Source organism: Rana temporaria, chromosome 2, assembly GCF_905171775.1.
Source record: "Rana temporaria chromosome 2, aRanTem1.1, whole genome shotgun sequence".
Classification (NCBI taxonomy): domain Eukaryota; kingdom Metazoa; phylum Chordata; class Amphibia; order Anura; family Ranidae; genus Rana; species Rana temporaria.
In genome coordinates, this window is record NC_053490.1 from 98968139 (window position 1) to 98995338 (window position 27200).

Sequence of the window (27200 nt, forward strand, 5' to 3'; positions counted from 1 at the left end):
ATACAGTAATTAGTGCATTTTTATAGCACTGATCGCTGTATGAATGTGAATGGTCCCAAATTTGTGTCAAAAGTGTCCGACACGTCCGCCGCAATATCGCAGTCTCAATAAAAATCGCAGATCGCCGCCATTACTAGTAAAAAAAAAAAAAATAATAAAAAAAAAAATCATAATTCTGTTCCCCATTTTGTAGGCGCTATAACTTTTGCGCAAACCAGTCGCTTATTGCGATTTTTTATTTTTGTTTACAAAAATACGTCGAAAAATACGTATCGGCCTTAACTGAGAAAAAAAAAAGTTTGGGATATTTATTATAGCAACAAGTAAAAAATATATATATTTTTTTTTAAATTGTCGCTCTTTTTTTGTTTATAGCGCAAAAAATAAAAACCGCAGAGGTGATCAAATACCACCAAAATAAAGCTCTATTTGTGGGGAAAAAAGTACGTCACACGACCGCGCAAATGTCAGTTAAAGCGACGCAGTGCCGGAAGCTGAAATTTCGCCTGGGCACGAAGGGGGTTTATGTGCCCAGTAAGCAAGTGGTTAAAGTGGTTGTAAAGGCAGAATTTTTTTTTATCTTATTGCATTATATACATTAGTACATTAGGATAAAAAGCGTTCTGTGTGCAGCAGCCGTCACAGCACCTCTTAATACTTACTCGAGCCCCTTTTCTCTCCAGCGATGTCCACAAGTTTCTCAGCCGTCCGGGACTCTCCCCCCTGATTATTGACTGAGACACAGCAGCGGCGCTATTGGTTCCCATTGCTGTCAAAGTCAGCCGAACAGGAGAGAGGCGGGGGGGGGGGGGGGGGGGGGTGTCCGAACCGGGGGTTCCGTGTCTGAATTAACACAGGGAGTTGTGACCTGGCTCGGTAGCCCCCATAGCAAGCTGCTTGCTGTAGGGGCACTTTACAGGAGGGAGGGGCCCGGAGAGCCGAAGAGGGACCAGAGAAGAGAAAGATCTGGGCTGTTCTGTGCAAAACCACTGCACAGAGCAGGTAAGTATAATATTTTTGTTATTTTTAGAGAAAAAAAAAAAAAGACTTTACAACGCTAAACTTTCTCCTTTTAAATGTTTTTCTTTTACATGCAAAGCGACACTGAGAACTGTTTACTAACAAAGCTGAGCTGACAAGGTGAAACATAATTTGGACCCATACCGTTTGCTTGCTGATCATTAGTAGAGGTGTTAGTAAAAGTGAGGGTTGACCAATCCAAGAGGATTCAATGTTCTAATAAAGTCCTCACCCTCCTTGTATGATATAGCCCTCCTCCCTTCCCGTAATGTCTATTTACTCCCTGTGCTGGACCAGCTACTCTGCCCCTCCCTGGCTAACTTATTTTTTGCAGCTGCTAGGGAAGAAGCAACGGGGAATACTACAGAGTAGCAGCTCTAACATTATATACTAGATGGCATCATCCCGTAGCGGTCTCAGGCCTTTTCAATGTAATAACCGGCAAAATATATAGTTGTATGGGAAGAGTTTCGCAAAAATTACGTTTTTTTTTATCGTTCTCGCCGTGTGCATACAGCCAAAAGTTAATATACAGACTGAAAATGGGAATGGGGTTGAGATTCAAACCTACTTTTATTTTTGGAACTCTAATGTTTCACCTACATATATCAAAAATGGAACCTGGTGGAGACATGGCAGAAGAAAGAATGTACACAAGCAATCTCTGCGCATTATTATCGAATTTATGAATGCTAGATGAAAAAAGAACCTTCATGATGTTGTTAACTTCAGGCACCCGGGAATTCTCCAGCCAGAGAGAGCAAAGGCGGAAGATCCACATGTTGTGTTCCTCTCCGGACACCAGACAGCTAATATAGTTCTTTATAGCTGTACGCAGAAAACGCATCCGATCTTCTTTCAAAGCTGCAATTTCAGATTCATCCAACTCCAGCTCTCGTTGCACCTTCACAGTATACCTGGCCAGGCAAATCACATTTTTACACACGAGCAGCAAAATTATCACTTTGTACTTTGCTAAGCAAATTGAGCATTATTAAATAAGCTTGGGAATCATTAAAAGAAAAACAACGACCCAGCGAAGCGCGTGCAAAACGCTTTCCCCCCCACTTGTTAATTCCCAGTCTTATTTGGGGTAGTAGCACTAGTGGTATTTATTAAATTATTTTCATATAATGAATGTTTGGGGGTTGATGAACAATTAGAAATTTCATGAAAGGGTCCATAAACTCAAGGGGTTGTGAGTAACTTGTATAGCGGTACAAATGCGAACAAAATCGCCTCAAGGCGCTGTAGCCAATGTCGTTGTTCAGCCATGCTTCAGAATAGATGGGTCTTAAGTTTTTTTTCTGAAGGCCCGATGGTTTTCCTCCATCCGAATGTCTGTTGGTAGAGCGTTCCATAACCGTTTGTAGACAAATTGTCTAATAACTTGTAATCTCAGCAACTGATCAGCAGAGATAGGCTAGCCATACACGGCTAGATACTCAATAGGCCTAATGATAGAAAAGCAAACGCAGTGTTCTGTCGAAAAGTGCCCAGCTATGGAATAGTGCCCGGATGGAACCGCACAGAGCCGCAGAACAGTTGAGTTTATGATCATCTGTTGTCTTGCGTGGCCTTGGCACGTTCATGTAGGTGAGGGGCGGATATTTACTTGAAGGGGTCAAATTTTTCAATGATGGGCAGTGCTGTGGGCGTAATTTCTATCGATGACCAAAGAACTCTGCAAAAGAAAATCTTTATCTGCTATTCATTTTGAACGCTTGCGGGCGTGTTTAGTGAATTGAATGGCGGATTTTTCTATATTAGATAAAGATTTCTTTAGCAGATTTGTTTGGCCATCAATAATATTTCCACCCCCAGCACTGCCCATCATTGAAATATCCTCCACTTTCCTACATGAACGTGCCCCGGCAACGCGAGACAGCAGTTGATCGCCGCCGGGCACCCGCGATTGCTCGTTACAGAGCGAGGACCGGGAGCTGTGTGTGTAAACACACAGCTCCCGGTCCTGTCAGGGGAGAAATGCCTGAACAGCAATGTATGAACAGCGATCAGTCATTTCCCCTAGTAAGGTCACCCCCCCTACAGTTAGAACACACCCAGGGAACATACTTAACCCCTTCCCCGCCCCCTAGTGTTAACCCCTTCCCTTTTATAGTAATCCAATGCATTTTTAGAGCACTGATCGCTATAAAAATGCCAATGGTCCCAAAAATGTGTCAAAAGTGTCCGCCATAATGTCGCAGTACCGAAAAAAAAAAAAAACGCTGATCGCCGCCATTACTAGTAAAAAAAAATATTAATAAAAATGCCATAAAACTATCCCCTATGTTGTAAACGCTATAACTTTTGCGCAAACCAATCAATAAACGTTTATTGCAATTTTTTTTTACGAAAAATATGTAGAAGAACACGTATCGGCCTAAACTGAGGAAAAAAAATGTTTATATATATTTTTGGGGGATATTTATTATAGCAAAAAGTAAAAAATATATTTTTTTTTAAATTGACGCTCTATTTTTGTTTATAGCGCAGAAACTAAAAAACGCAGAGGTGATCAAATACAACCAAAAGAAAGCTCTATTTGTGTGAAAAAAAGGAAGCCAATTTTGTTTGGGAGCCACATCGCACGACGCAGTTAGTTAAAGCGACGCAGTCCCGAATCGCAAAAAGTGCTCTGGTCTTTGACCAGCAATATGGTCCGGGAGTTAAGTGGTTAAAGACAGAGCTTCTACAAGCATGTATATAAAATACGAGTATTAAAACTTGGAACAAAAAACATGTATAACGTGATTGTCACATCTGCTTTCAGAATGTGAAACGCCTGTCAAAAATAAAACATTTAATTTTTTAAATAAAGAGCCATATAAGTCAGACAGAAGTAAACACTCACCTGTTAGTCTGAACCTTGTGCTGTCGCATTAGTTCTACCTCTTGTTTGGCCTTTGCAAGTAATGTCTGCTTGTTTTCAAACTCTGATGACTTCATATAATTATCAATTCTTTGATATTGGGCATCTGAAAAACGAGCTAGTGAGAGGAATGCCTTCATCCGTACCTCCTGCAGCTCATCACTGCTACCACTGCTGAAGTCCTCTGCCACTTCCACAGCCTGGAACATGGAAAAACAAACTAGATCTGCTTTTTATCTAATGTGACCTCATTTCAGAAATAAAATATTTGTGCAAGCTTTTTTGACCACGCCAAGCATGCCTGATGAAATTCATAACTTCAATTGACTGCATTCCTGATCTAAGTCTAGTGTTAAATCTTGAGCTTCTGCCACCAATCCAAATGAGAGTTTAATGAAATACCTAGCATCGGATACAGTGGATAGAAAAAGTCTACACACCCCTGTTAAAATGTCAGGTTTCTGTGATGTAAAAAAATTGAGACAACGATAAATCATTTCAGAACCTTTTCCACCTTTAATGTGACCTATAAACTGTACAACTGTGTTGAACAATGATCTTTTAGGTGGAGGAATTTTTTATTTTTTTTTATACAATTGCATAAGTGTGCACACCCTTAACCACTTCAATACCAGGCACTTACACACCTTCCTGCCCAAGCCAATTTTCAGCTTTCAGCGATGTCGCAATTGAATGACAATTGCGGGGTCATGCTACACTGTACCCAAACAAATTTTATATAATTTTGTTCCCGCAAATAGAGCTTTCTTTTGGTGGTATTTGATCATCTCTGCAATTTTTATTTTTTTGCGCAACATATAAAAAAAAAAGACCGAAAATTTTGAAAAAAAAAAAAAAAATTTCTTAATTTCTGTTAATTTTTTTCTTAATAAGTACCTTTACTTCTTCAATGACGGGCACTGATATGGCTGCACTGACAGGCGATATGAGGTGGCACCGATTATGGGCACTGATAGGTGCTTATTTGTGGGCACCGATTGGCATATGTTAGGCATACATTTGCACATGTGGATGGCCATGGGGGACTTACCTGGCCACCCATGTTAGGTTCTTCCCTGGTGGTCCTGGCGGCTTCCCTGGTGGTCCAGTGTGGGCATTCGAGGGAGGGGGCTGCGCTGATAAACAATCAGCGCAGACCCCCACTGTCAGGAGAGCCGCCGATCGGCTCTCCTCGCGTCTGTCAGACGCGAGTGAGGAAAAGCCAATCAACAAATTTTCCTGTTTACATCGTGATCAGCCGCGATTGGACACACCTGATCACATGGTGAAGAGCCTCTGCCGGAGGCTCTTTACCAAGATCGGTGTAGCGTTGTGTCAGACTGACACACCACACCACCAATCGCCGCGATGCTCGCCCCAACAGGCGCGCGGCGGCTGTTGTCCTGCTGGACATTACAGCACTCAGTCTTTTTGGGTATGAGTCTGTCAGCATGGCACATCTTGACTTGGCAATATTTGCCCACTCTTTTTTGCAAAAACACTCCAAATTTGTCTGATTGCATGGGCATCCTCTGTGCACAACCCTCTTCAGATCACCCCACATATTTTCAATTGGATTCAGGTCTGGACCATTCCAAAACATTAATCTTCTTCTGGTGAAGCCATTCCTTGGATGTATGCTTTGGGTTGTTGTCATGCTGAAAGATGAAGTTCCTCTACATGTTCGGCTTTCTAGCAGAAGCCTGAACGTTTATTGCCAATATTGACTGGTATTTGGAATGGTCTATAATTCCTGCTATCTTGACTAAGGCCCCTGTTCCAGCTGAAGAAAAACTGCCCCAAAGCATGATGCTGCCACCACCATGGTTCACTGTGGGTATGGTGTTCTTTTGGTTTTGTGCAGTGTTGTTTTTATGCCAAACATATCTTTTGGAATTATGGCCAAAAAGTTCAACCTTGGTTTTATCACACCCTAGCACATTTTTGGGGAGACTTTAGATGTGTGTTTGCTAAATTTAGTCAGGCTTGGATGTTTTTCTTCATAAGAAAAGGCTTGCCACTTTATCCCATAGCCCAGACATATGAAGAATAAAGGAGATTGTTGTCACATGTACCACACAGCCAGTACTTGTTGCCAGCTATTCCTGCAGCTCCTTTAATGTTGCTGTAGGCCTCTTGGCAGCCTGCCTGACCAGTTTTCGAATTGTCTTTTCATCAATTTTGGAGGGACGTCCAGTTCTTGGTAATGTCACTATTGTGCCATATTTTCTCCACTTGATGATGACGGTCTTCACTGTGTTCCATGGTATATCTAATGCCTTGGAAATTCTTTTGTATGCTTCGCCTGACACCTGTTAACAATGAGATCCCTCTGGATGCTTTGGAAGCTCTCTGTGGACGACTTGCTGTAGGATGAGAAAGTCAGGAAAGACCTACTAGAACAACTGAACTTTATTTGGGGTCTATTTAACATGAGTTTGAATGTTATTGCTCAATTCTGAACACAGCTACATCCCCAGCTTTAAGAGGGTGTGCACATTATTCCCTCTCCCCCTTAAAGATTTCAGTTTGTTTTTCAATTGAGTACAGTTTATAGGTCACAGTAAAAGGTGAAAAAAGTTCTGAAATGATTTATCTTTGTCTCATTTTTTTTACATCACAGAAACCCAACATTAGGGTTATGTAGACTTTTTATATTCATTGGCCCGGATTCACAAAGCACTTGCGCCGACGTATCTCCAGATACGCCGCGTAAGTGCAAATATGCGCCGTCGTATCTGTGCGCCGGACCCACATACTAGGATACGCCTAAAAACAGGCTTCATCCCACCGACATAACTTTCCTACGCCGGCATAGAGTGGGCGCATATTTACGCTGGACGCATTTGGCGCGCCCATTGATTTTCCACTCAAATATGCAAATGAGGGAGATACGGCGAATCACGAATGTACGTGCGCTCGACGCAAGTGCGCGTAAGTTATACGTACGCCGCAAAGTTATGCCCCATAAGAGGAGGTGTAACTCAGCAGCATCCATGCAAAGGGCTGCACCAGGGAACACAAGCCAGCGTATTTTACGTTGGACGTGAATATGGCTGAGCGTAGGTTACGTTCACGCCATAGGCAGTGATGCGACGTATCTTAGGGAGTAGTTCCGAAGTGATTCTGAGCATGCGCACTGAGATGCGTCCACGGGACGGCTCATGCGCCGTTCGTTATACGTATCTGTCTGGCGTTCGGCCCATCATTTGCATGGGGGCACGCCTCATTTGCATGGCTCACACCCACTTCCACTTACGCCTAGGAAACCCAGCGCAGTTTTGGGAGCACTGGCTTTGTGAATTAAGTGCTTGCCTCTCTGCGCTGCGTCGGCGTAGCGTACAGGAGATACGCTACGGCGGCATAAATGTGCACTGCTGTCTGTGAATCCGGGCCTTTGGCAAGCATGCCAAATAATATGTACGTGTAACACTTCCTGATAGTTATCATCTCTCACAAAGATCAGAGCACCTCTAAAATATCTTCCTCTGCTTTTTCTCTCCAAAATGATAGAGCCATCTTGGTTCATGCACACTTCAGGTTCAACATCTACTTTCTGAACTGAAACACTGGGTCAGAAATGGCAATCATGTAAATCCTGTTGTCTGTGTAGTTATTAGCAATGTCTGACACAGATTAGCCCCTGCTAGATTGCATCTCCTGCCTTAAGCATATAGATAATTTTGGAGAGGTCTGTTTCCTGAGCTATAGAAACGTGTGACTCGGAAGTCTGGTACACACGATCAGCTATTTTTTCCATTCAACCCAGGGTAGAGCAGCTGTACTAACAATCCGATCTTAGTACATCAATCTCCCCCATTCAGTTGAGAGTGCTCATCAGCAGCCAGTCGGCTGCTGGTTTTCCAGCATTCTATTTCGATAGAGCTGGCCGAATGTCCGGCTTCTTTCCTCCACAGTAAAAGCACATGCACTATAAATGGACAGGCAGAAGGCTGGTGAGCCTGGATGGAGCTCATCCCTTCCTTAAAAGGTACAAGGGTGCACTGGACACGCAGCACATAGCACCATGGCAGCAAACGTGTCCAGTGCGTTCCTTAACCAATATATTAACAGTACAAACAAATGGCCACTGCCCCCGCCTATAACTGGCTTTTCAGCAAGGAGCATATGGAACAATGATCCCAATAACTGATTGTGTTAACCTTGGCGGCATCAACTGAAATTTTAGCGCTTGCGATACTTGGAAATTAGTATTTTGCATCGCTATGAAGGAATTTTGGCCCACTATTCTTTGCAGAATTGTATTAATTCAGCCATATTGGACGGGGCAATTACTTTGTCACAGCACTGTATATAAAGTTGTTTTGTGCCGTTGCCTTTTATTTTGCTGTTCAAGGCATTAGCTGAATGCCTTATGGTAATTATGACTGGCCATGATTTGACTATAAAGATGTGTGTTTTTGTTATATCATGTTAAGTCATCTACCATGAGGAACTGTTCAGATTTAGTAAACCTTTACAAACTTCACAAGAAAAAAAACCCTACCAGGAGCCGTCCATAGATGGAAAGTAGATAGTGTACAGTCAGGACCAAAACTCAGGTTACTGATGACTGTTATACTGATTATTACATGAAATCCAGCTACTTTTTACCTTTTCCAGGTAGTTCTGCATAATGACTGTAGGACTTGCCAGACATGTTTCTGAGAGCCAGTTTCCACTCAACCTCAGGCACTCTACATAAATCAGCTGAAGATTTGGGTCATTCTCAACCTTGAAATAAAAAGCATAAGTCAGCTTTATGAAGCCCTATTCAAAATACCACTTCTATTGAGATATCAACAGGGCTGATGACATAAAACAACTTACCTCTAAACTGTATAATACCAGCTTGTCCACCATTTGACTGAGAATCCCTAGGGCAAGACTGTGCTCCCTTTTAGCCCAAAACACTTGTGCTTCTTCTAGTTGCCATTCAGACACTATGAAATGTGCCGAGTTATGTTGCTTAACCTTGAACATTGCCTTTTCTGGGAGCTGAGAAATAACAATCAGCACGCATTATAAGCCTCAGATCTTGACAGGAAAAACAGGAGAAACGCATGCTTGACAAAAGCAAAGAAGGTAAGTCAATTGTTATTTTATGTGCAGGTTTTCTAAATGGGTTTGGATTTTAAGCTCTAAAATATCTGATGAAAAATAAGTTAAAATTCAACACAAAGAGAGCAGGTGATGCTGTCATATACTGACATTTAGAAATCTGCAATTAATCAGATGTCAATGATTGGTTTAAAATAAAATCTTAATTTAAGGCAAAGGTTTACCATAAAGCTCTCCACAGACGGTTCGAATCTCGGCCGGTTCAGTAGGAATCGACTGAGATTCGAACTATGTATGGGCAGCCTGATGTATCGACCTGGCTACAAACATGTCGGATTTCTGCATGCAATTATTGCCAGCTGCTATAGTCACTAGCAATAATCACTGTTCTCTCCTGGCAGGGACAGCTCCCAGAGCCCCCATCCCGGTAGAGCATTCCCTATCAACACTGACTGAGTTGATGGGGGAATCAAGTGATTTTCTTTCCTGCAACCATCTATGGCTGCCCTAAAGCCTAGAACACACCACTAGTTTTTTTGTTTTTGTTTAACCTAGCAGGTCGAATGAAAAAAAAACCTGACACCTCGGATTGTAGCCGCTGTACTAACAATCCAACACTAGTACAGTGATCTCCCCTGCTGTTCTATTGTGTTCTGACAGGGGGGTGGCCATTGGCTGAGAGTGCGGATCGTTTTTTATTGAACCGGCCAATGCTACCTGACATTCGGCCCATGTGTACTAGACTTAAAGTGGAGATTCCCCTAAAAATAAACTTTTAACATTGCATTTATGAGATTAATGACAATTAGAATCGGCTGTTTTTTTTAAAAAAATACGTCCGTACATACAGTTTCCTATATGTGTTCTCACCGCCGCTTCCGGGTATGATGGTCGGGGCTGGGCATTCCTAATAGATTGACAGGCATCCGACCGACGCATACATCGCGTCACGAGATGGCGAAAGAAGCCGAACGTCGGTGCGCAGGCGCCGTATAGAGCCGCACCGACGTTCGGCTTCTTTCGGCATCTCGTGACGCGCTGTATGCGTCGGTCGGATGCCTGTCAATCTATTAGGAACGCCCAGCCCCGACCATCATACCCGGAAGCGGCGGTGAGAACAACGGTATGTACGGACGTATTTTTTTTTAAAAAAACAGCCGATTCTAATTGTCATTAATCTCATAAATGCAATGTTAAAAGTTTATTTTTAGGGGAACCTCCACTTTAAGGCTCGCCTCCCAGAGGCTTTAGCTTGTAAACACTTTCCTGAAAATCAATGAGTTTAATCCTGAAAATGCAAAGCAAAGTTTGCTTTAAACAAGTTGTTCGTAGGTTTCAGAAGACTTTCCGCAAGCAATATTCAATGCTTGCTGAAAAAGTCTGTTTGCAGTTGGTGAAAAGTAACAGCCAGCACACCCTTCATGCTAAGACACTTTTAGCAAAAGGGCAAATTTGCAGGAAAATTTCCTGATAATACCAACCTCTCAATCCAACTATGCCACTCAACACTGCTCTGTTGCAGAGAACCGGTCCTCTGAACTTTGCTGAGAAAACGACACTTCTGGGAGTGCCGATCTCCATGGTCCCTCACAACTCTCACTGGTTCCTCCGAACGTCACACTTCTAAACCCTACAGTGTCCCTAAAAACTGTCACAAACATGTCTGAAGCTTGCTGAAAGCCATGTAAATGCTTGCTGTATATACCACTCTTCAGAATAGCATTTTCCAGTCAAAGTCTTTGACCTATGGAAACATTAGCTTTATTTATTAATTTATCTGCATATAACATAGTAGGTAAGGTTGAATAAAGACATTAGTCCATCCAGTTCAACCTTTGTGGGTGTGTGCTCATTTGTCAAAAATAATGCCCCATATCCCTGTATATTGTGTTCACCAAGATGAACATTCAAGAGTTTTTTTAAACTATCAATACTTCCTGCTGACACCACCGATTGTGGAAGGGAGTTTCACATCCTTGCCACCCCGACAGTGAAAAAAACCCCTATGCAGCTTAAGTTTAAAGGGCTTCTCCTCCAATTTCATTGAGTGACCCAGGGTTCTCTTACACTCCCCGAGACTGAATAGTTTCCTGCCTGCGCTAGGATCACCATTGAGGCATTTGTATATTGCTATCATATCCCCTCTCAAACGTCTCTTTTCCTGGAATTCTGTGACACATATTCACTATGCCCTGTGTCAAAGAATTCACAGAGCCTGCCTTCTAAATTACAGTCAGTACAAATCACAGCTTGCAGGCAGCAAGGTACTATGGGCTATGTAGTCCTTAGAAAATGAAAATAAACAGCAGATGAGAAGTTGCAGAGCATGCAGGGAATTAAAGTTGTAGAAAGAGATGGCCAGCAGACCGGCACCACTTACAACATGAAGAGATTTTTCTAAGTAGCTCATATTGGATTGTCAAAATATATTTTTTCTGTATCGTCATTACAATGCTGATGCTCAAAAATGAAAACGCAGGATGTGACCATAGATCTGCTTTAAATATGTCTGTATATTGAGCCATTATTCAAAAATCGGGTTTGATGTTAGTTAGTGGTTCTGCTTTCTCAGTAAACTGAAATAAAAAAGGGGGGTGTGCCTAAAGGTATTAGAAAGCCCTAAATGAATATCCACTGTATGTTTTAATTCATTACTGACCACAGAAAATAAACAAGCCAGCAGCAGGCACAGAGTCTGCACTGCTACAAATCTTTTGGAGAGAGAGAGAAAACAGTTCCAATACAAATGTCATCTATTTTAGCTGTCTGTCTGCAGTGCCAATGCAATCATATTAGCAAATGTAGGCAGGAGACCTTTATTTTCCCGGGAGATTTCAGCACACATACTGTACCTGTGTGTTGGAGGCAGTTCTAGCAGTTTGAGATAAGTGCACCAAGTGCCTTGTAAAAATAGGCTTAAGGGCATTCTGATTAGGGCCATTCTTCTCCAGCATTGTCTCCAGAATGACAGAACGCAGAGTCAAGACTGGCTCCTGGAAGCCAAAGTCACTGTCTTTGAGGATCTGGGACTGCTGCTCCCATTTTGTGTACATGTCATTTAACTGAAGCTCAGTAACTGATCTGAAATTAAGTAATGAAAACACATTATAAATACATTATTACTACAAAAAAAATACATGTTTAGATATATTTCGATGTGGTAGGACTTATGTAGCTGCTGACTTTTAATATTAGGACACTTACCTGTCCTGGAATCCAGTGATGTCGGCACCCCAGCCAATGTTTACATCGGCTCTCGGGTGCTTGCGCCGCCATTGCCTGTAAGAGAAACTGGCAGTGAAGCCTTGCGGCTTTACATCCAGCTCCCTACTGCACATGCGCAAAGAGGGCTGCTCTTTCTGAATGGCCCAGTGGCAGAGAAAGGAGAAGGGGTGCCGAACTTCCGAGTGATCTTGCCTCAGACAAAGCTTGTACAAGCCACTATATGACCAAATGTATGTGAACACCTGACCATCAAATCTGTATAAGCTTGTAGGACATTACATTGCAAAACAATGGACATCCATATTGCGTTGTCACACTTTGGGTCTGTAATATTATTATTATACAGGATTTATATAGTGCCAACAGTTTGCGCAGCACTTTACAACATCAGGGAAGACAGTACAGTTTTCAATACAATTCAATACAGGACGGATCAGAGGGCCCTGCTCGTTAGAGCTTACAGTCTAGAAGTGAGGGTCAAGTGGAACAAAGGGTAGTAGATGTGGGGGTGATCAGATGGACAAAACTAAAATACAGCTGTTAAATGTGGGTAGGATAGTAGTAATAGTCTCAACCCTTCTGAAAAAACTTTCCACAAGATTTTGGAGTGTGTTTGTGGGAGTTTGCCAAAAAAACATTTGTGAGGTTAGTTACCGATGATGGATGGGAAGATCTGGCTAACAGTCGGCATTCCAATTCAAGCCAAAGGTGTTCAATTGGTTTGAGGCCAGGGCTCTGTGCAGGCCACTCAAATTCCCGTACACAAAACTTCAAAAACAATGTATTCATGAACCTGGCTTTGTGCACATGGAGGATAAAGTGCACAATTGTCTAAAATGTTTTTGTATGCTGTAGCATTAACGTTACCCTTCACTGGAAATACCCAAAAGCAATGATTTGGTGTACCCATTATTTGGAGGGGAAAAACCAATAACGTGTCTTTGCATATTCACACTAGTTCAAGTTTTAATCTGATTGCAAATCTGTTTTTACAAAAGACTGAACAATACCCAAAACAATATGAAAATATGGTATCTAACCATGAAATGAACCCATATAGACACACACACAGCTATTATTGACCGTCAGAGGATCTGGTGGTAATTCTTTAAATATATGCAAAAATATCTAACTGCATCATCATAAATTTTCAGCCAGTATTTAGTTATAGTGTCCCCACACGTTAAGATTTTAATAATTTTAATTCATTTTAGAAAACCGTATAAAAGGCAAAGTTTGTACAGCTTAAAATTGGTATTGCTTTCTATAGAGAGCAAAATCCAATGTATAACACAGCAGTTGTTATAAAGCTGTTAAAAAAAAAAAATCTGACTTTAGAACCTGTGTGTGATCTTTAACCACTTCTATACAGGGAACTTTCCCCCCTTCCTGCCCAGACCACTTTGAATGACAATTGCGCAGTCAGGCAACACTGTACCCAAACAAAATTTCTATAATTTTGTTCCCACAAATAGAGCTTTTTTGGTGGTATTTGATCATGAAAAAGAGCCTACATCAGAGGCTCCTTACCGAGATTGGCGATGCAGTGTGTCAGACTGCAACACCACACCAATGATCACCGCACTGCTTGTCTCCACGGACGCGCGATCGCGGCTTATCCTGCCAGACGTCATATGACGTCCAGTCAGGAAACTTAACCACTTTGTACATGTCATTCTGTTATATGGCAGGCGGGAAGTGGTTAAGGATCTACGAGGATGAATTACTTCAAAAATTCATGTAGCTAGAAATATCAGGGATGGCTTGTTTTAAAGCTCCTTTGCTGTTTGTTAAAGGCATTATAAACCTTCCTACCTGCACCTTGGGTTTATCTGCATATGATATACATTGATCATGTAGTTTCATGGTGTCATTTCTAGCCCTCTGTGGACAGCCTATAGTGCAAGGATAAGCAATTGGCGGACCTCCAGCTGTTTCAGAACTACAAGTCCCATGAGGCATAGCAAGACTGACAGCAACAAACATGACACCCAAAGGCAGAGGCATGATGGGATTTGTAGTTCTGGAACAGCTGGAGGTCCGCTAATTGCATATCCCTGCTATAGTGGAATAAATCTTTGCATCCTGGTGTCCGAAATTTCAGTTTGTGTCCAAACATGAGGCATGTGGCATAGCACTGCACAGGTTAATGTATGTCTGTAGTCTAAGAATAGACAATTCTTCTGAAAAAAAAAAAAACGATATTTCCCACAATTCCTGGCTCTCTCAGTGTAGTGCTTCTTTAGGGGAGAGCTAGAAATTAGATATATGACAGACACAAAACAGGCAGAACAATTAACAGAGCATTTACAGTTTCATTACATTAGCACTCCAAAATGTGTGATAGGATATAGAGGAAATGGCAAGGCATGAACGGGACACTGTGACCTGGAACAGTTGCCTAGCTCTTTAATGAATGGGTCAAGCTAGGTGAATGAATGCATGAATATAGGGGAGTTGATCAGCTATGACACCACAAACTACAGCCACAACATGTAAGCCCACCATTACAAGGTTAAGCAAACAAATGACACCTAGTTAAAACAACACACACATTTGAAAGTGGACACTGCTTTTAAGAATATGTAAACAGTTTTTTGTTCATAATAGTCTAAGTACAGGTGCACCTAAAAAGGCCCTATTGCAAGGAAAAACGATTTTTTGTCCCGATTTGGGCTTTAAAAAATCACATTAATAAGTGGTTTGAACTTAAAACAAGCAGCTGGCCCGAGACATACCTGGAGAACATCTTCCCCGCGTTCTCTAGCTCTCCAATAGCTTGGAGCCTACAAAGTGTGGGATACAGAGAGTATACAGACTCCAAGCTGCCTTTGCACAGCTCTTCCACTTCCTTAACTCTACAGAAAGAGAATACATAAATTACAAACAATAATTTGCAAGCGTTACAATTTCTGTCTTTCTAAAAAATGCCCTTACTGCAGAATAAATGATTCATTAAAATGAACACAAAATAAATATATAAGAGTATATCCTTCAAACCCCCTTTGCTGACAATAGTGCAAATGCAGAAAAAAAAGGGATTTTACATAAGTACATAAAATCTTACTTCCTTTCTTTTCTATTTACACAGAAGCACAGGAATGCATACTGGAACATTATGAAAGATGTGCCTCTAAAAAGAAGCCCTCCAGTAGTGCACTGGCACCGCTGACAGGGCTTCCATCGTCACCCAGTCTTCCTTTTTGGTTCGTGGGCTGCGGGTGTTTGAATGACCATGCTGCAATGATGTCAATCCTGTGCATGTGCATTGGAGTCACGATTGCGGCACAGAGCTCTGGATTGAAATCGTATTCACGGTGACCTCAGATCGCAGTGCGCAGGTGACATCACCAGCAGCAAAACACAAATATCTCATAAACTGTGCACGTTTAGGAGATATTCATTCTACCTTCATGTAAGCTTTATTATAAGCTTACCTGTAGGTACAAGTAAGATAGCGGAGTTTACTACCGCTTTAATAGAAAAAAAAATACGTTTGGATATAAAGCAATTGCTGTCTACAGAAGCCCTAGAGATGTTAAAAAACTAAAAGGAATTTAGGCATTCATACAAAAAAATATCAAGCTTTTTACACCACAGTGCATTGTTTGGATCTAATAGAAGCTAGCTTTGCCGATATCTACTTACCTCAATACTTCAATGTCTTTACTTGCCGATATTCGATACTGTACTTTTATTAATGTCAACATTTGTGGGTTTTTCTTCTTTTTGTTTGTTGTTGGTATGTACAGTATAATAACAGTATGTCAATTATGCTTGTTCAATTACTGTAATATTAATGGTTCATTCTTGTAATATGCTTACAATTGTTTTTTTTTATTTCAGATAAAGATGAAAGATTAGAAACTCTTTTGGTCTTTACTGCTCTCCAAGATATCCTTTTATTTCTTTCTTGCTTAAAAAGTTTTCTTGGACAGGAAGTGAGGGGAACTCTTCAATTAGTAATGTAGATGGAAATCAGTCTTTTTAGGGAAAGACTAGAACCCCCCCTTTTGGGACACAGACAGCAAAACATTGTCTGGCAGGGGCTTTAACGCTTCACTACACTACTCCAAAAAAAAAATGGGGGTTTTGCTATGCATACATTTTAAATCATCATGTACCACTTTTGGAATAGGGGACGCTCGTATAGAAGGGCAGTGTTACACATGTGTAACCAAGGTAGCATGAAGTCCAGCTAGAGCCCCGCATGATTTCATTGCTACCAGCAATGGGATGTAAGATGCACTACTACTTGCCTGGCATACTTAATATGGTCATGAAAAGCGGAGAATTCATTGTCCTTTAGAGACTGTATAGCATGGTAGAGAGATCCATGATAGCCTGGCACAGCCACGTCACCTCTAAAATAATAAAAATAAATTATAAACATATAAAACACAGTGATGAAAAAGAAAATACAAAGTCATCTTAAGTCATTCTGAAAGTCAAGGTTTACTTGTAGGATGAGCTCTGGTCCCATTGCATGTTCCTCCAGGCTGCCTGGAAACGAATCTCCTGGAGCTCAGAAGACCAATCCGCATTCTCATGCTCAAGTCCTCGCAGGTAGGTGGACAACATGTGATTCAAGCCAAAGTTTTGCAAAGCCTACAATAAATTTGTCAGTTTTCAGTGAATGACTCCTTCTGCTGGCTTTTCCTATTTTAACCTGTACAATAAACATCAATGGTCGAATACAAACTCAAATTCTGCTTGCATTTAAAAAAATATATTTAATGAAATATGAATAAATATATTTTATTTGTGTTTCGCTTTGAGGTGTGCCATTCCCACCTTCTGCATACCCGAGCCATTATTATTTTTTTTAGTCACACTCCTAAAACCTATGTATATGATTCAATATGGGATATCATATACGGCTACGCAAGCATAAATCATTAAGTGTACAAAACTAGAGTTTTGCGGTTTAAGCACAGCTGTATACTCATATAAAAAGGTGTATTTATATATTCACCAAAGAACACATATCTGCATATTCTTATCAAACTTGACACTGTTCGCTATTGTCACCTGTTTACTTTATCCTGGATAATGTGATTAAAAAAAATAAAAATACAAAATTATCAAGCCAAAAGACATACCTGCATGATTCCAGCCTGGCGAGTAGCAGAGGGAAGACTGGTTTCCAGGTCATAAGTTACAAGGGCTTTTCCCCACATGGCTTCATGCTCATATGTTCGAATTCTGATACAACATAAATACAAACGTACATTTAAGCACATTTTTCACTAGTAACAGTAGATATGTAGCAACGCAATTATTAGACAATGTAATAGGTTTGTCAGTGTGAGGAATACAGAGTGCATCTAAACCCCAATTGTGAATTTTTTGTTTTGTTTTCAACGGTTAGCCACCTTGTCATGCTATTTTGAGGTTTGTGTCCCACCTAAGGAAAGCCGTCTCCTTTATTTATCCTGGTGACCTGATCACCGAGACTGAATGCGGCGTAAAATCCAAAATTTGGAGTTGTCACCAGAACACCAATAGAGGTGAAATTCTGCAATGGGAACAAATCCCAATAAGTGTATAGGCGAATTGGAAGCTCTGGTGCACGAGAAGAACTATGATCTTATTGGTATTGCTGAATCTTGGCTTCATTCTTCTCGTGACTGGGCTATTAATATTCCTGGCTATGCTCTGTTTCGGAAAGACAGGGTAAAGTTGAGGGGTGGTGGTGTCTGTCTCTATGTGAGAATTGATCTCAAAGTGAGTGTGAAAGAGGACCAAGATGATGCAGAGTGTGAAGCATTATCGGTGGACCTGTACATGGGTGTGCATACTACAAAGGTTATATCATTGGAGTTTGTGATAGACCTCCCAATGTTAACGAGGAGGTGAAGACTCAGCTATTTGCACAGAAGGAAAGGGTTGCAACCTGCAAAGGCTGGGAGAGTGATAATAATGGGGGATTTTAACTACCCAGAAATTTACTGGAGTAATGGCACTGCTGGGACAGTTAAAGGGCAAAAATGTATAAACCTATTACAAGACATTTTTATGGTCCAATTTATTGAGGCCCCAACTAGGATTGATGCTCTTCTGGACCGAGTGATCTCAAACCATGCAGAGCTTTTTACAATATTCATATAAAAGAACACCTGGGTAGCAGTGACCATAACATGATTTAATTTAACGTTAGCTGTAAGCAACAAACACACATATGGCAAAGTTAAATACATTTAACTTTAAGAGAGCAAATTTTCCAAGGATTAGGGCTGCTCCCCAAGGCTTAGACTGTGAGGGAATATTGGCATCAATGGACTGCGAACAGTAATGTGAATTCTTCAAAAAGACTGTATAGGAACTCACTGCAAAGTATATTCCCAATGGGCAATACGTTTAAAAGGCTAAAAATAAAACCTATGTGGCTCACGGCCAAAGTTAAAATGGCTATAGGTAATAAGGAAAGGAAATCGGGGATAAAAAAATTCAAAACAAACAGCAGATTGCAAAAAATATTAAGTCAAACTTCCAAAAATTCTTCAAATATATGAATTGTAAAAAGGTCAAGTCTGAGCATGTAGGACCTTTAAAAAATCATCTAGAGTGGATGACTGGGGACAAAGAGAAGGCACAATTATTAAATACTTTCTTCAGCTCTGTGTATACAAAGGAGCATGGGGGAGCTCATATCCATAATGGGGGTGGTAGTGACAAAGCCCCAAATGATCCACAATGCCTCAAAATTGATATGGTCTAGAAATATCTAAACAAAATAATAAAGGTGGATCAAGCACCTGGACCAGATGTGCATCCACCCACGGATCTTAAAAGAATTGAGCTCTCTCATTTCAAAGCCATTGTTTCAAATTTTTAGGGACTCGTTAATGATTGGAATGGTACCACTGGATTGGCTTAGGGCCAATGTGGTGCCCATATTTAAAAAGGGATCAAAGTCTTTACCAAGAACCTATAGACCGGTAAGTTTGACTTCTATAGTCGGGAAGATACTGGAGAGTTTAATAAAAAAAACACATAGACAAGTTCTTGTTGGAAAAAAATATTTTAAGCAACAGACAGCATGGATTCAAGAAAGACAAAAGTTGTGAAACAAACCTGGTTTTTATTTATGAGGAGGTAAGTAAAACCTTGGACAGAGGGGCAGCTGTGGACTTGGTATACTTGGATTTTGCAAAAGCGTTTTACACACACGGCTCATGTGTAAGGTAAAGTCTACAGGCTTGGAAAGATGAATTTGTAAATGGATAGAAAACTGGCTAAAAGACAGAATTTAGAGAGTAGTGGTTTATGATTCTTACTCTGAATGGTCTAAGGTTATCAGTGGTGTACCCCAAGGTTCAGTGCTGGGACCCTTACTTTTTAAAATCTTTATAAATGATATTGTGTCTGAGATCAAAAGTAACATTTCTGTCTTTGCAGATGACACCAAGCTATGCAGTGGAATAACGTCCTTGCAGGATGTCGCCAATTTACAAGCCAACCTCAATGCTCTGTCTAATTGGGCGACTGAGTGGCAGATGAGGTTTAATGTAGATAAATGTAAAGTTATGCACTTGGGGGCTAAGAATATGCATGCATCATACATACTAGGAAAAGTACAACTGGGGGGATCCGTAGTAGAGAAAGATCTGGGGGTTTTGGTAGATCATAAGCTCAATAATAGCAAGCAATGCCAAGCTGCAGTTTCCAAAGCGAGCAAAGTCCTTTCTTGTATTAAGAGAGGTATGGACTCCAGAGAGAGAGAGAGAGAGAGGGAGAGAGAGAGAGAGAGAGAGAGAGAGAGATATCATTTTGCCCCTTTACAAATCATTAGTAAGACCTCATCTGGAATATGCAGTTCAGTTTTGGGCACCAGTTCTCAAAAAGGATATCGGGGTACTGGAGAAAGTGCAGAGAAGGGCAACCAAACTGATAAGAGGAATGGAGGAGCTCAGCTATGAGGAAATATTAGAGGAACTGAATGAATTCTCTTTTGAGAAAAGGAGATTAAGGGGGGATATGATCAACATGTACAAATATATAAGGGGTCCATATAGTGAGCTTAGTGTTGAGGTCATCATAGAGAACAAGGGGGCACTCCTTATGTCTAGGTTTCATCTCTAAGCACTTGAGGCGATTGTATAAAATTGAGTACTGTTTGTATGTTAGTGCAAAAAAAAAAAGTATCACGGACAGTACTCAATTTTCTCTATCTCCAAGTACAGAAAGGTTTCTTTACAGAGCTGTGAAAATGTGGAATAGAATCCCTCCAGGTGACAGTATAAAAAAAAAAAAAAAAGAAGAGAATAAAGTGCTTCATTGTCATCTGCAATGCCCTTAAAGTTTGGTTTGCGCAAAATTTATAGCGTTTACAAAATAGGGGAAAGTTTTATTGCATTTTTATAATTTATTTTTATTTTTTACTACTAATGGCGACGATCAGCGATTGTTTTTTGTGACTGTGACATTATGGCGGACACATCGGACAATTTTGACACATTTTTGGGACCATTGTAATTTTCACAGCAAAAAATGCTATAAAAATGCATTATTTACTGTGAAAATGACAATTGCAGTTTTGGGAGTTAACCACTAAGGGGCGCTGAAGGGGTTAAGTGTGACCTCATATGTGTTTCTAACTGTAGGGGGGGCGGGGCTGGACGTGTGACGTCATTGATCGTCTTTCCCTACACAGCTCTCCCCGTTCTTCAGCTCCGGGGACCGATAGCGGGACTCCGGTTGCGATCGGGTCCCGTGGTCACAGAGCTTCGGACCAGGTCGCGGGCACGCGCCCGCGACCCACAGCTGGGCACTTAAAGAGGACGTACAGGTACGTGCTTGTGCCCAGCCGTGCCATTCTGCCGACGTATATGTGCAGGAGGCGGTCCTTAAGTGGGTAAGCAATAACAAAGGATCAAAACATTTAGAAAGCCACAAATTGTATATGAAAATAAAACATTAAAACTAGAACTCCAGGTAGATGCAACAGACACAAATTTTTGCAGCATATTCAATAATTCATCAAATGTTTTTAACTTTTAAATCAGGCAGTGCAGGTACCTGACTTGTTACATAGCTTGGTTTAGACTCCTCCAGTCCCTGTACAATAAAAAATTGGACAGGGCAAAGCAAACAAATAAAGACCCCTTTCACACTGGAGATGCCTGTATAGCACCTGAAAAGAGCCTCATCTGCAATCCCAGCGTGAAAGCCCGAGTGCTTTCACACTGGGGCGCTGTGCTGGCAGGGCGTCCAAAAAAAGCCTGCAAGCAACTTTTTTGCAGCGCTTCACCGCTCCTAAAGCACCCCTCCCTTCCGATTGAAATCAATGGGAAGCGCCACCAAATCGCCTCAGCTCAGCAGTGGCACTTTGTGGGTGCTTTTAACCCCCGCTAGTGGCCGAATAAAGGGTTAAAATCGGCCAAAAAGCACCACTGCAGAGCCGAGGTGCTTTGCAGGTATTTTGGCAGGCGCTTTTAACCCTTTATTCAGCCGCTAGCAGGGGTAAAAAACGCGCCCTGCTGGCGCCCGAAAAACGTTGGTAAAATGCCGCTAGTTTTAGCAGCGCTTTACCAGCGGTTTTCGGGCGCTGGCAGTGTGAAAGGGCTCCAAGTGTGCTGCAGAGCAAGGAGCATTCGGTCACTGGAGGAAACCTGTAGGTGAAATAGCAACTGCAGCATAGCAAAATCAGGCCCTTCACCTGCTAGAAAAGACTGTGCTGTGTGGCAGAGCTGTGTAAATCCCTGGGCTGCATCCACAGAACAAAGAATACTCTGGCAGGTAAATTAGCAATAATTTATGTATGTCATCTGTATATTGCCTTTTCATCTTGAAATGAAACTTGTGCTGAGAGAAACATGGAGGTGGTTGTTGCGGTCATCTTTCCGTAAATACTAGTTTGCAGCTGGTCATGCTAAATCTCTTACTTTAGTACATTCTGATTCACCTATCCAGGACAAGCAGGAAACAAGTGAGGTCAAAGTGATATCTGGATGAGTACCGTATTTTCCGGCATATAAGACGACTTTCTAACCCCTTAAAATCTTCTTAAAAGTCGGGGGTCGTCTTATACGACGGTAACCCAACATCCTTACCTTATCCCAAGACATGCAGAATCGCGGCCGTACGTCTTTTCAAAAGCCGTGCCTCCTACGTCTTCTGTTCCGTGAAAGGGGGAAACACTCAGCTTCCCAGGAGGCACTGTGTTCAGTGTCCGCCTATCACGGAGGCCCTCCCGTCCTGTGTTTAGTGCCCGCCTATTACGGAGGCCCTCTCGTCACGGAACAGAAGACGTAGGAGGCGCGGCTTTTGAAAAAACTTACAGCCGCGATTCTGCATGTCTTGGGATAAGGTAAGGGCACAGTCTGGCATGTAATGGGGCACAGTCTGGCATGTAATGGGGCACAGTCTGGCATGTAATGGGGCACAGTCTGGCATGTAATGGTGGCACCGTGAGGCGAGGCATGACTAGTAGGAAGGGGGTAGTCTTATATGGCGAGTATATCCCAAAACCAACATTTTGGCTGGAAAATTAGGGGGTCGTCTTATACGCCGGCAAATACGGTAAACTTCAGTGGATCAGGAAGTACCATGAGAGAATCGGGACAGCCAGGCAACGATTCTCAGAATAGTTAGCAACGTCGGCTTACATATTTCTCTCAGAATTCATGGACAAGGTTACCTGGCGAGTGGATGAAGCATCTTCCCTCCACCACATCCATACAAACTGTCTGGTTCTCCAATACTCCTGTAAATATCCATCAAAAGGTCCTAAATAAGAATAAAAGAACAATATAAATATGTTAATTGGCCCTATAAAGAATTATGAGAGTGCAAATATGGGAAGAAACGCAACAAGATTGTGATTACATATGAGTTTACCATTTACAAAAAAAAGGTGATACCGATTAAAAAACAAACAAAGGCGCTGTGCCATTTTTTTGGCATTAATCCCCTTTGTTCGTTTATTGTGGCAAATTCATGAGGCATATGCGACACTTGATCCCGACAGAAACTCAGATAGTTCCAAAATGTGCCACTTTTATATTGTAGTGTAATGAACGCGTCAAATTATAAATAAAGTACCGACACTTTGTATCTTATGAAAGTGGAGCTAATTAAGACCAACTCTTTTGGTGTAGAGAGAGAGACCCTGGCACATACAGTTTTTTCAAGTTTTGCGCATGCATTCTGGAAGTGGCACAGCATGCGCCAAAATCAAGTACACGTTTTAGACAAGTATATGAATTTGGTGCTTGCTTCACCACTTTCAAAATACATGCGAGACACTTTTACACAATTTGCCTTAGCTATTTTTTATGAATTCCACGGAAAGTGTCTTTATTCTGACAACACCATCCATTGCAATTTCAGGAATTACAAAAAAATGTCACTCGAGGAGAAAACTGGCATTGGTACCTATTTAAGTATAGAGGTGGAAAATGAAATATATCCGAATTGACAAGAGACTAAATGATAACAAAAGAAAGATTCTTCTTATGTCCATGAAGACTTTAAGAGACAAATCTGCACAGTTTCACTATAACAAGGTTGAAGAGATGTTCTTTTTCTGGATATAAAAATTAAAGGGGTTGTAAAGGTAAAAAAAAATTCCCCTAAATAGCTTCCTTTACCTTAGTTCAGTCCTCCTTCACTTACCTCATCATTCAATTTTGCTTTCAAATGTCCTTATTTCTTCTAAAAAATCCTCATTCCTGTTCTTCTGTCTGTAACTACACACAATAATGCAAGGCTTTCTCCCTGGTGTGGTGTCGTGCTCACCCGCTCCCTTGAGAGCAGGAAAGTCAGGACACTCTACGTTGCAGATAGAGAAAGGAGCTGTGTGTTAGTGGGCGTCCTGACTCTCCTGCTCGCCCCCTCAAGGGAGGGGGGGGGGGACACTCCACACCAGGGAGAAAGCCTTGCATTACTGTGTGGAGTTACAGACAGAAGAACAGGAAGTGAGGATTTCTCAGAAGAAATAAGGACATTTAAAAGCAAAATGGAAGGATGAGGTATGTGAAGGAGGACTGCCCTAAGGTAAAGGATATGAAAAAATAAAGAAAAAAAACGAGGCTAAAGATATGTACCATTGATTGTGCCTAAAGTAAAGGAAGCTATTTAGGGGAAACATTTTTTACCTTTATAACCCCTTTAAACTCCTGGCAAAGATTTGGCATTTACAAGATTAAAACTTTTTTTTTTTGCTAGAAAATTACTTAAAACCCCCAAACATTATATTAATATTTTTTTCTAACACCCTAGGGAATAAGATGGCGGTCATTGCAATACTTTTTGTCACACCGTATTTGCGCAGCTGTCTTACAAGCGCACTTTTTTTGGAAAAAATTCACTTTTCTGTATTAAAAAAAAATAAGACACCAGTAAAGTTAGCTCAATTTTTTTAGATATTGTGAAAAATAATGTTATGCCAAGTAAAATGATACCCACACGTCACGCTTCAAAATTGCGCCCGCTCGTGGAATGGCGTCAAACTTTTACCCTTAAAAATCTCCATAGGCGACGTTTAAAAAATTCTATAGGTTGCATCTTTTGAGCTACAGAGGAGGTTTAGGGCTAGAATTATTGCTCTCGCTCCAACAATCGCGGTGATACCTCACTTGTGTGGTTTGAACACCGTTTTCATATGAGTGAATGAATGAATGACTTGTATAGCGCTACTAATGCGAACTGAATCGCCTCTGGGCGGGCGCTACTCACGTATGCGTTCGCTTCTGCGCGCAAGCTCGTCGGGACGGGGCGCTTTAAAAAAAAAATTTTTTTTTGTTTTCTTACTTATTTTATACATTTTTACACAAAAAAAAAAAAAAATGGATCACTTTTATTCCTATTACAAGGAATGTAAACATCCCTTGTAATAAAAAAATAAGCATGACAGGTCCTCTTATGAGATCTGGGGGTCAAAAAGACCTCAGATCTCATATTTAGACTAAAATGCAAAAAAAATAAAAAAAATACATTTGTCATTTGAAAAAATGACAACCAGAAAATATTGCTTTAAGAAGCATGGGCAGGAGTGACGTTTTGACTTCACTTCCGCCCTGCTATGCTATGGGGACGGATGGGGGCCATCTTGCCCTCACTCGTATCCCAGCCGAGCAGGGGAGAGGACCTGATCGCCTCCGCCGCTGCCGATGGCTCCGGTAAGCGGGAGACCCCTCTCCCTGCGCCGATAACAGTGATCTTGCGGCGAATCCGCCGCGTAGACCACCGTTATCGTTGACAGGACCGCTCACTGAAGAGATGGATATCTTGGTTGTGGCAGCAGCTGCTGCCGTTACCGAGATATCCATCCTTAAAAAAATGACATATATATACAGTGAGCGGTCCTTAAGTGGTTAAAGGACCCCCACATCCTAAAATTGATGTATACATACATGGATGCCAACTATAGGTCACTAGAGGATACATACAGTATGAAACTACAATATTCAGTATCCCTGTAGAGTCTTCTAAAGCTGATTGGTTCTAAAGCCTAAACACGTTTTACCTTAATGCATTCCCTACATATAAGTGGGAGTAAACTCCTTTGGCCGATTTTTATTTACAGGTAAGCCTATAATAAGGCTTACCTATAGGTACAGTAAATATCTCTTAAACACATACAGTTTAGGAGATATTTACTTGTGAAGCTGCTGGTGACGTCACTGGCACATGCTCTCTGAAGGTATGGCATACCCGTGCCGTTCCTTCAGAGCCCTATCCAGAGAAAAGTGACTCCCATGTATCTCCCGCCTCCATTCAAAGGACCGAAGTCCGTGAACCTGGAAGGAATACTGGGTGAAGATGGAAGGCCTGTCAGGGGTGACAACGCACCACTGGAGGGCATTGTTTTAAGGTTAGTTTTACATAATGTGCTAGTATGTGATGCATACTAGCACATTATAACATTACCTTGCAGGAGGATTTATTTTTTCTTTAAACAAGTTTACTACCGCTTTAAGGTAAAAAAAAAATTACGCAACAGGCTTGCCCCCTCATTCTCTCTTATACTTACCCAAGTCCTCACTCGATTCAGTGCTGTGTTCTGTAGCAGCTCTCGCAGGCTTTGCTGAGGCAGAGGGCGCCATCAGGGCGGGGGTAGGTCTGTGTCTATGAATGCAGACAGTGCTGCCTGGGAGCTCGCTCGCTGATGGTATCCTGTAGGAAATGGCTTCATATGGGTTACTACAAGAAGAGGAGGAGAAGAAGTCTCTGAAGGGAGGGGGCTCATGCTCTGCTTCAGTATGTCACAGTACATGTTGGCCTTCACGGTTCCCTCAATGAACTGTAGCTCCCCAGTGCCAGCAGCATTCATGCAGCCACAGATCGTGACACTAGCACCACCATGCTTGACCGTAGGCAAGACACACTTGTCTTTGTACTTCTCACCTGGTTGCCACCACACACGCTTGACACCATCTGAACCAAATAAGTTTATCTTGGTCTCATCAGACCACAGAATATGGTTCCAGTAATCCATGTCCTTTAATCTGCTTGTCTTCAGCAAACTGTTTGCGGGCTTTCTTGTACATCATCTTTAAAAGAGGCTTCCTTTTGGGACAACAGCCATGCAGACCAATTTGATGCAGTGTGAGGTGTATGGTCTGGGCACCGACAGGCTGACCTCACCACCCCTACCACCTCGGCAGGAATGCTAACAGCACTCATATGCCTATTTCCCCAAAGACAACCTCTGGATAGGACGCTGAGCACGTGCACTCAACTTCTTTGGTTGACCGTGGTGAGGCCTGTTCTGAGTGGAACACCTTGGCCACCATGCTGCAGCTCACTTTCAGGGTCTTGGCAATCTTGTAATAGCCTAGGCCATCTTTATGTAGAGAAATCTTTTTTTCAGATCCTCAGAGAGTTCATTGCCATGAGGTGCCATGTTGAACTTCTAGTGACCAGTATGAGAGAGTGAATGCTCCCCATTCATACCGAGACCCTGTAACACCAACGAGTCACATGACACAGGGGAGGGAAAATGGCTAATTGGGCCCAATTCAGACATTTTCACTTAGGGGTTTACTCGCTTTTGTTGCCAGCGGTTTAGAAA

General features: G+C 41.7%; 1 protein-coding gene across 2 annotated transcripts in view; it reads right to left on the reverse strand.

Annotated features, from left to right (window-relative positions):
• ATM (ATM serine/threonine kinase) overlaps positions 1 to 27200 on the reverse strand; it is a 213738-nt gene that overhangs the window by 57844 nt on the left and 128694 nt on the right. For both annotated transcript variants that reach the window (XM_040340578.1, XM_040340577.1), the window contains exons 41-50: positions 22824 to 22912; positions 17284 to 17386; positions 16641 to 16789; positions 16441 to 16545; positions 14920 to 15039; positions 11809 to 12037; positions 8726 to 8893; positions 8510 to 8629; positions 3878 to 4095; positions 1730 to 1937 (exon numbers count right to left, since the gene is read on the reverse strand). In XM_040340578.1, coding sequence (XP_040196512.1) covers positions 1730 to 1937; positions 3878 to 4095; positions 8510 to 8629; positions 8726 to 8893; positions 11809 to 12037; positions 14920 to 15039; positions 16441 to 16545; positions 16641 to 16789; positions 17284 to 17386; positions 22824 to 22912 — 1509 coding nt within the window. The remainder of the gene's footprint in view (positions 1 to 1729; positions 1938 to 3877; positions 4096 to 8509; positions 8630 to 8725; positions 8894 to 11808; positions 12038 to 14919; positions 15040 to 16440; positions 16546 to 16640; positions 16790 to 17283; positions 17387 to 22823; positions 22913 to 27200) is intronic.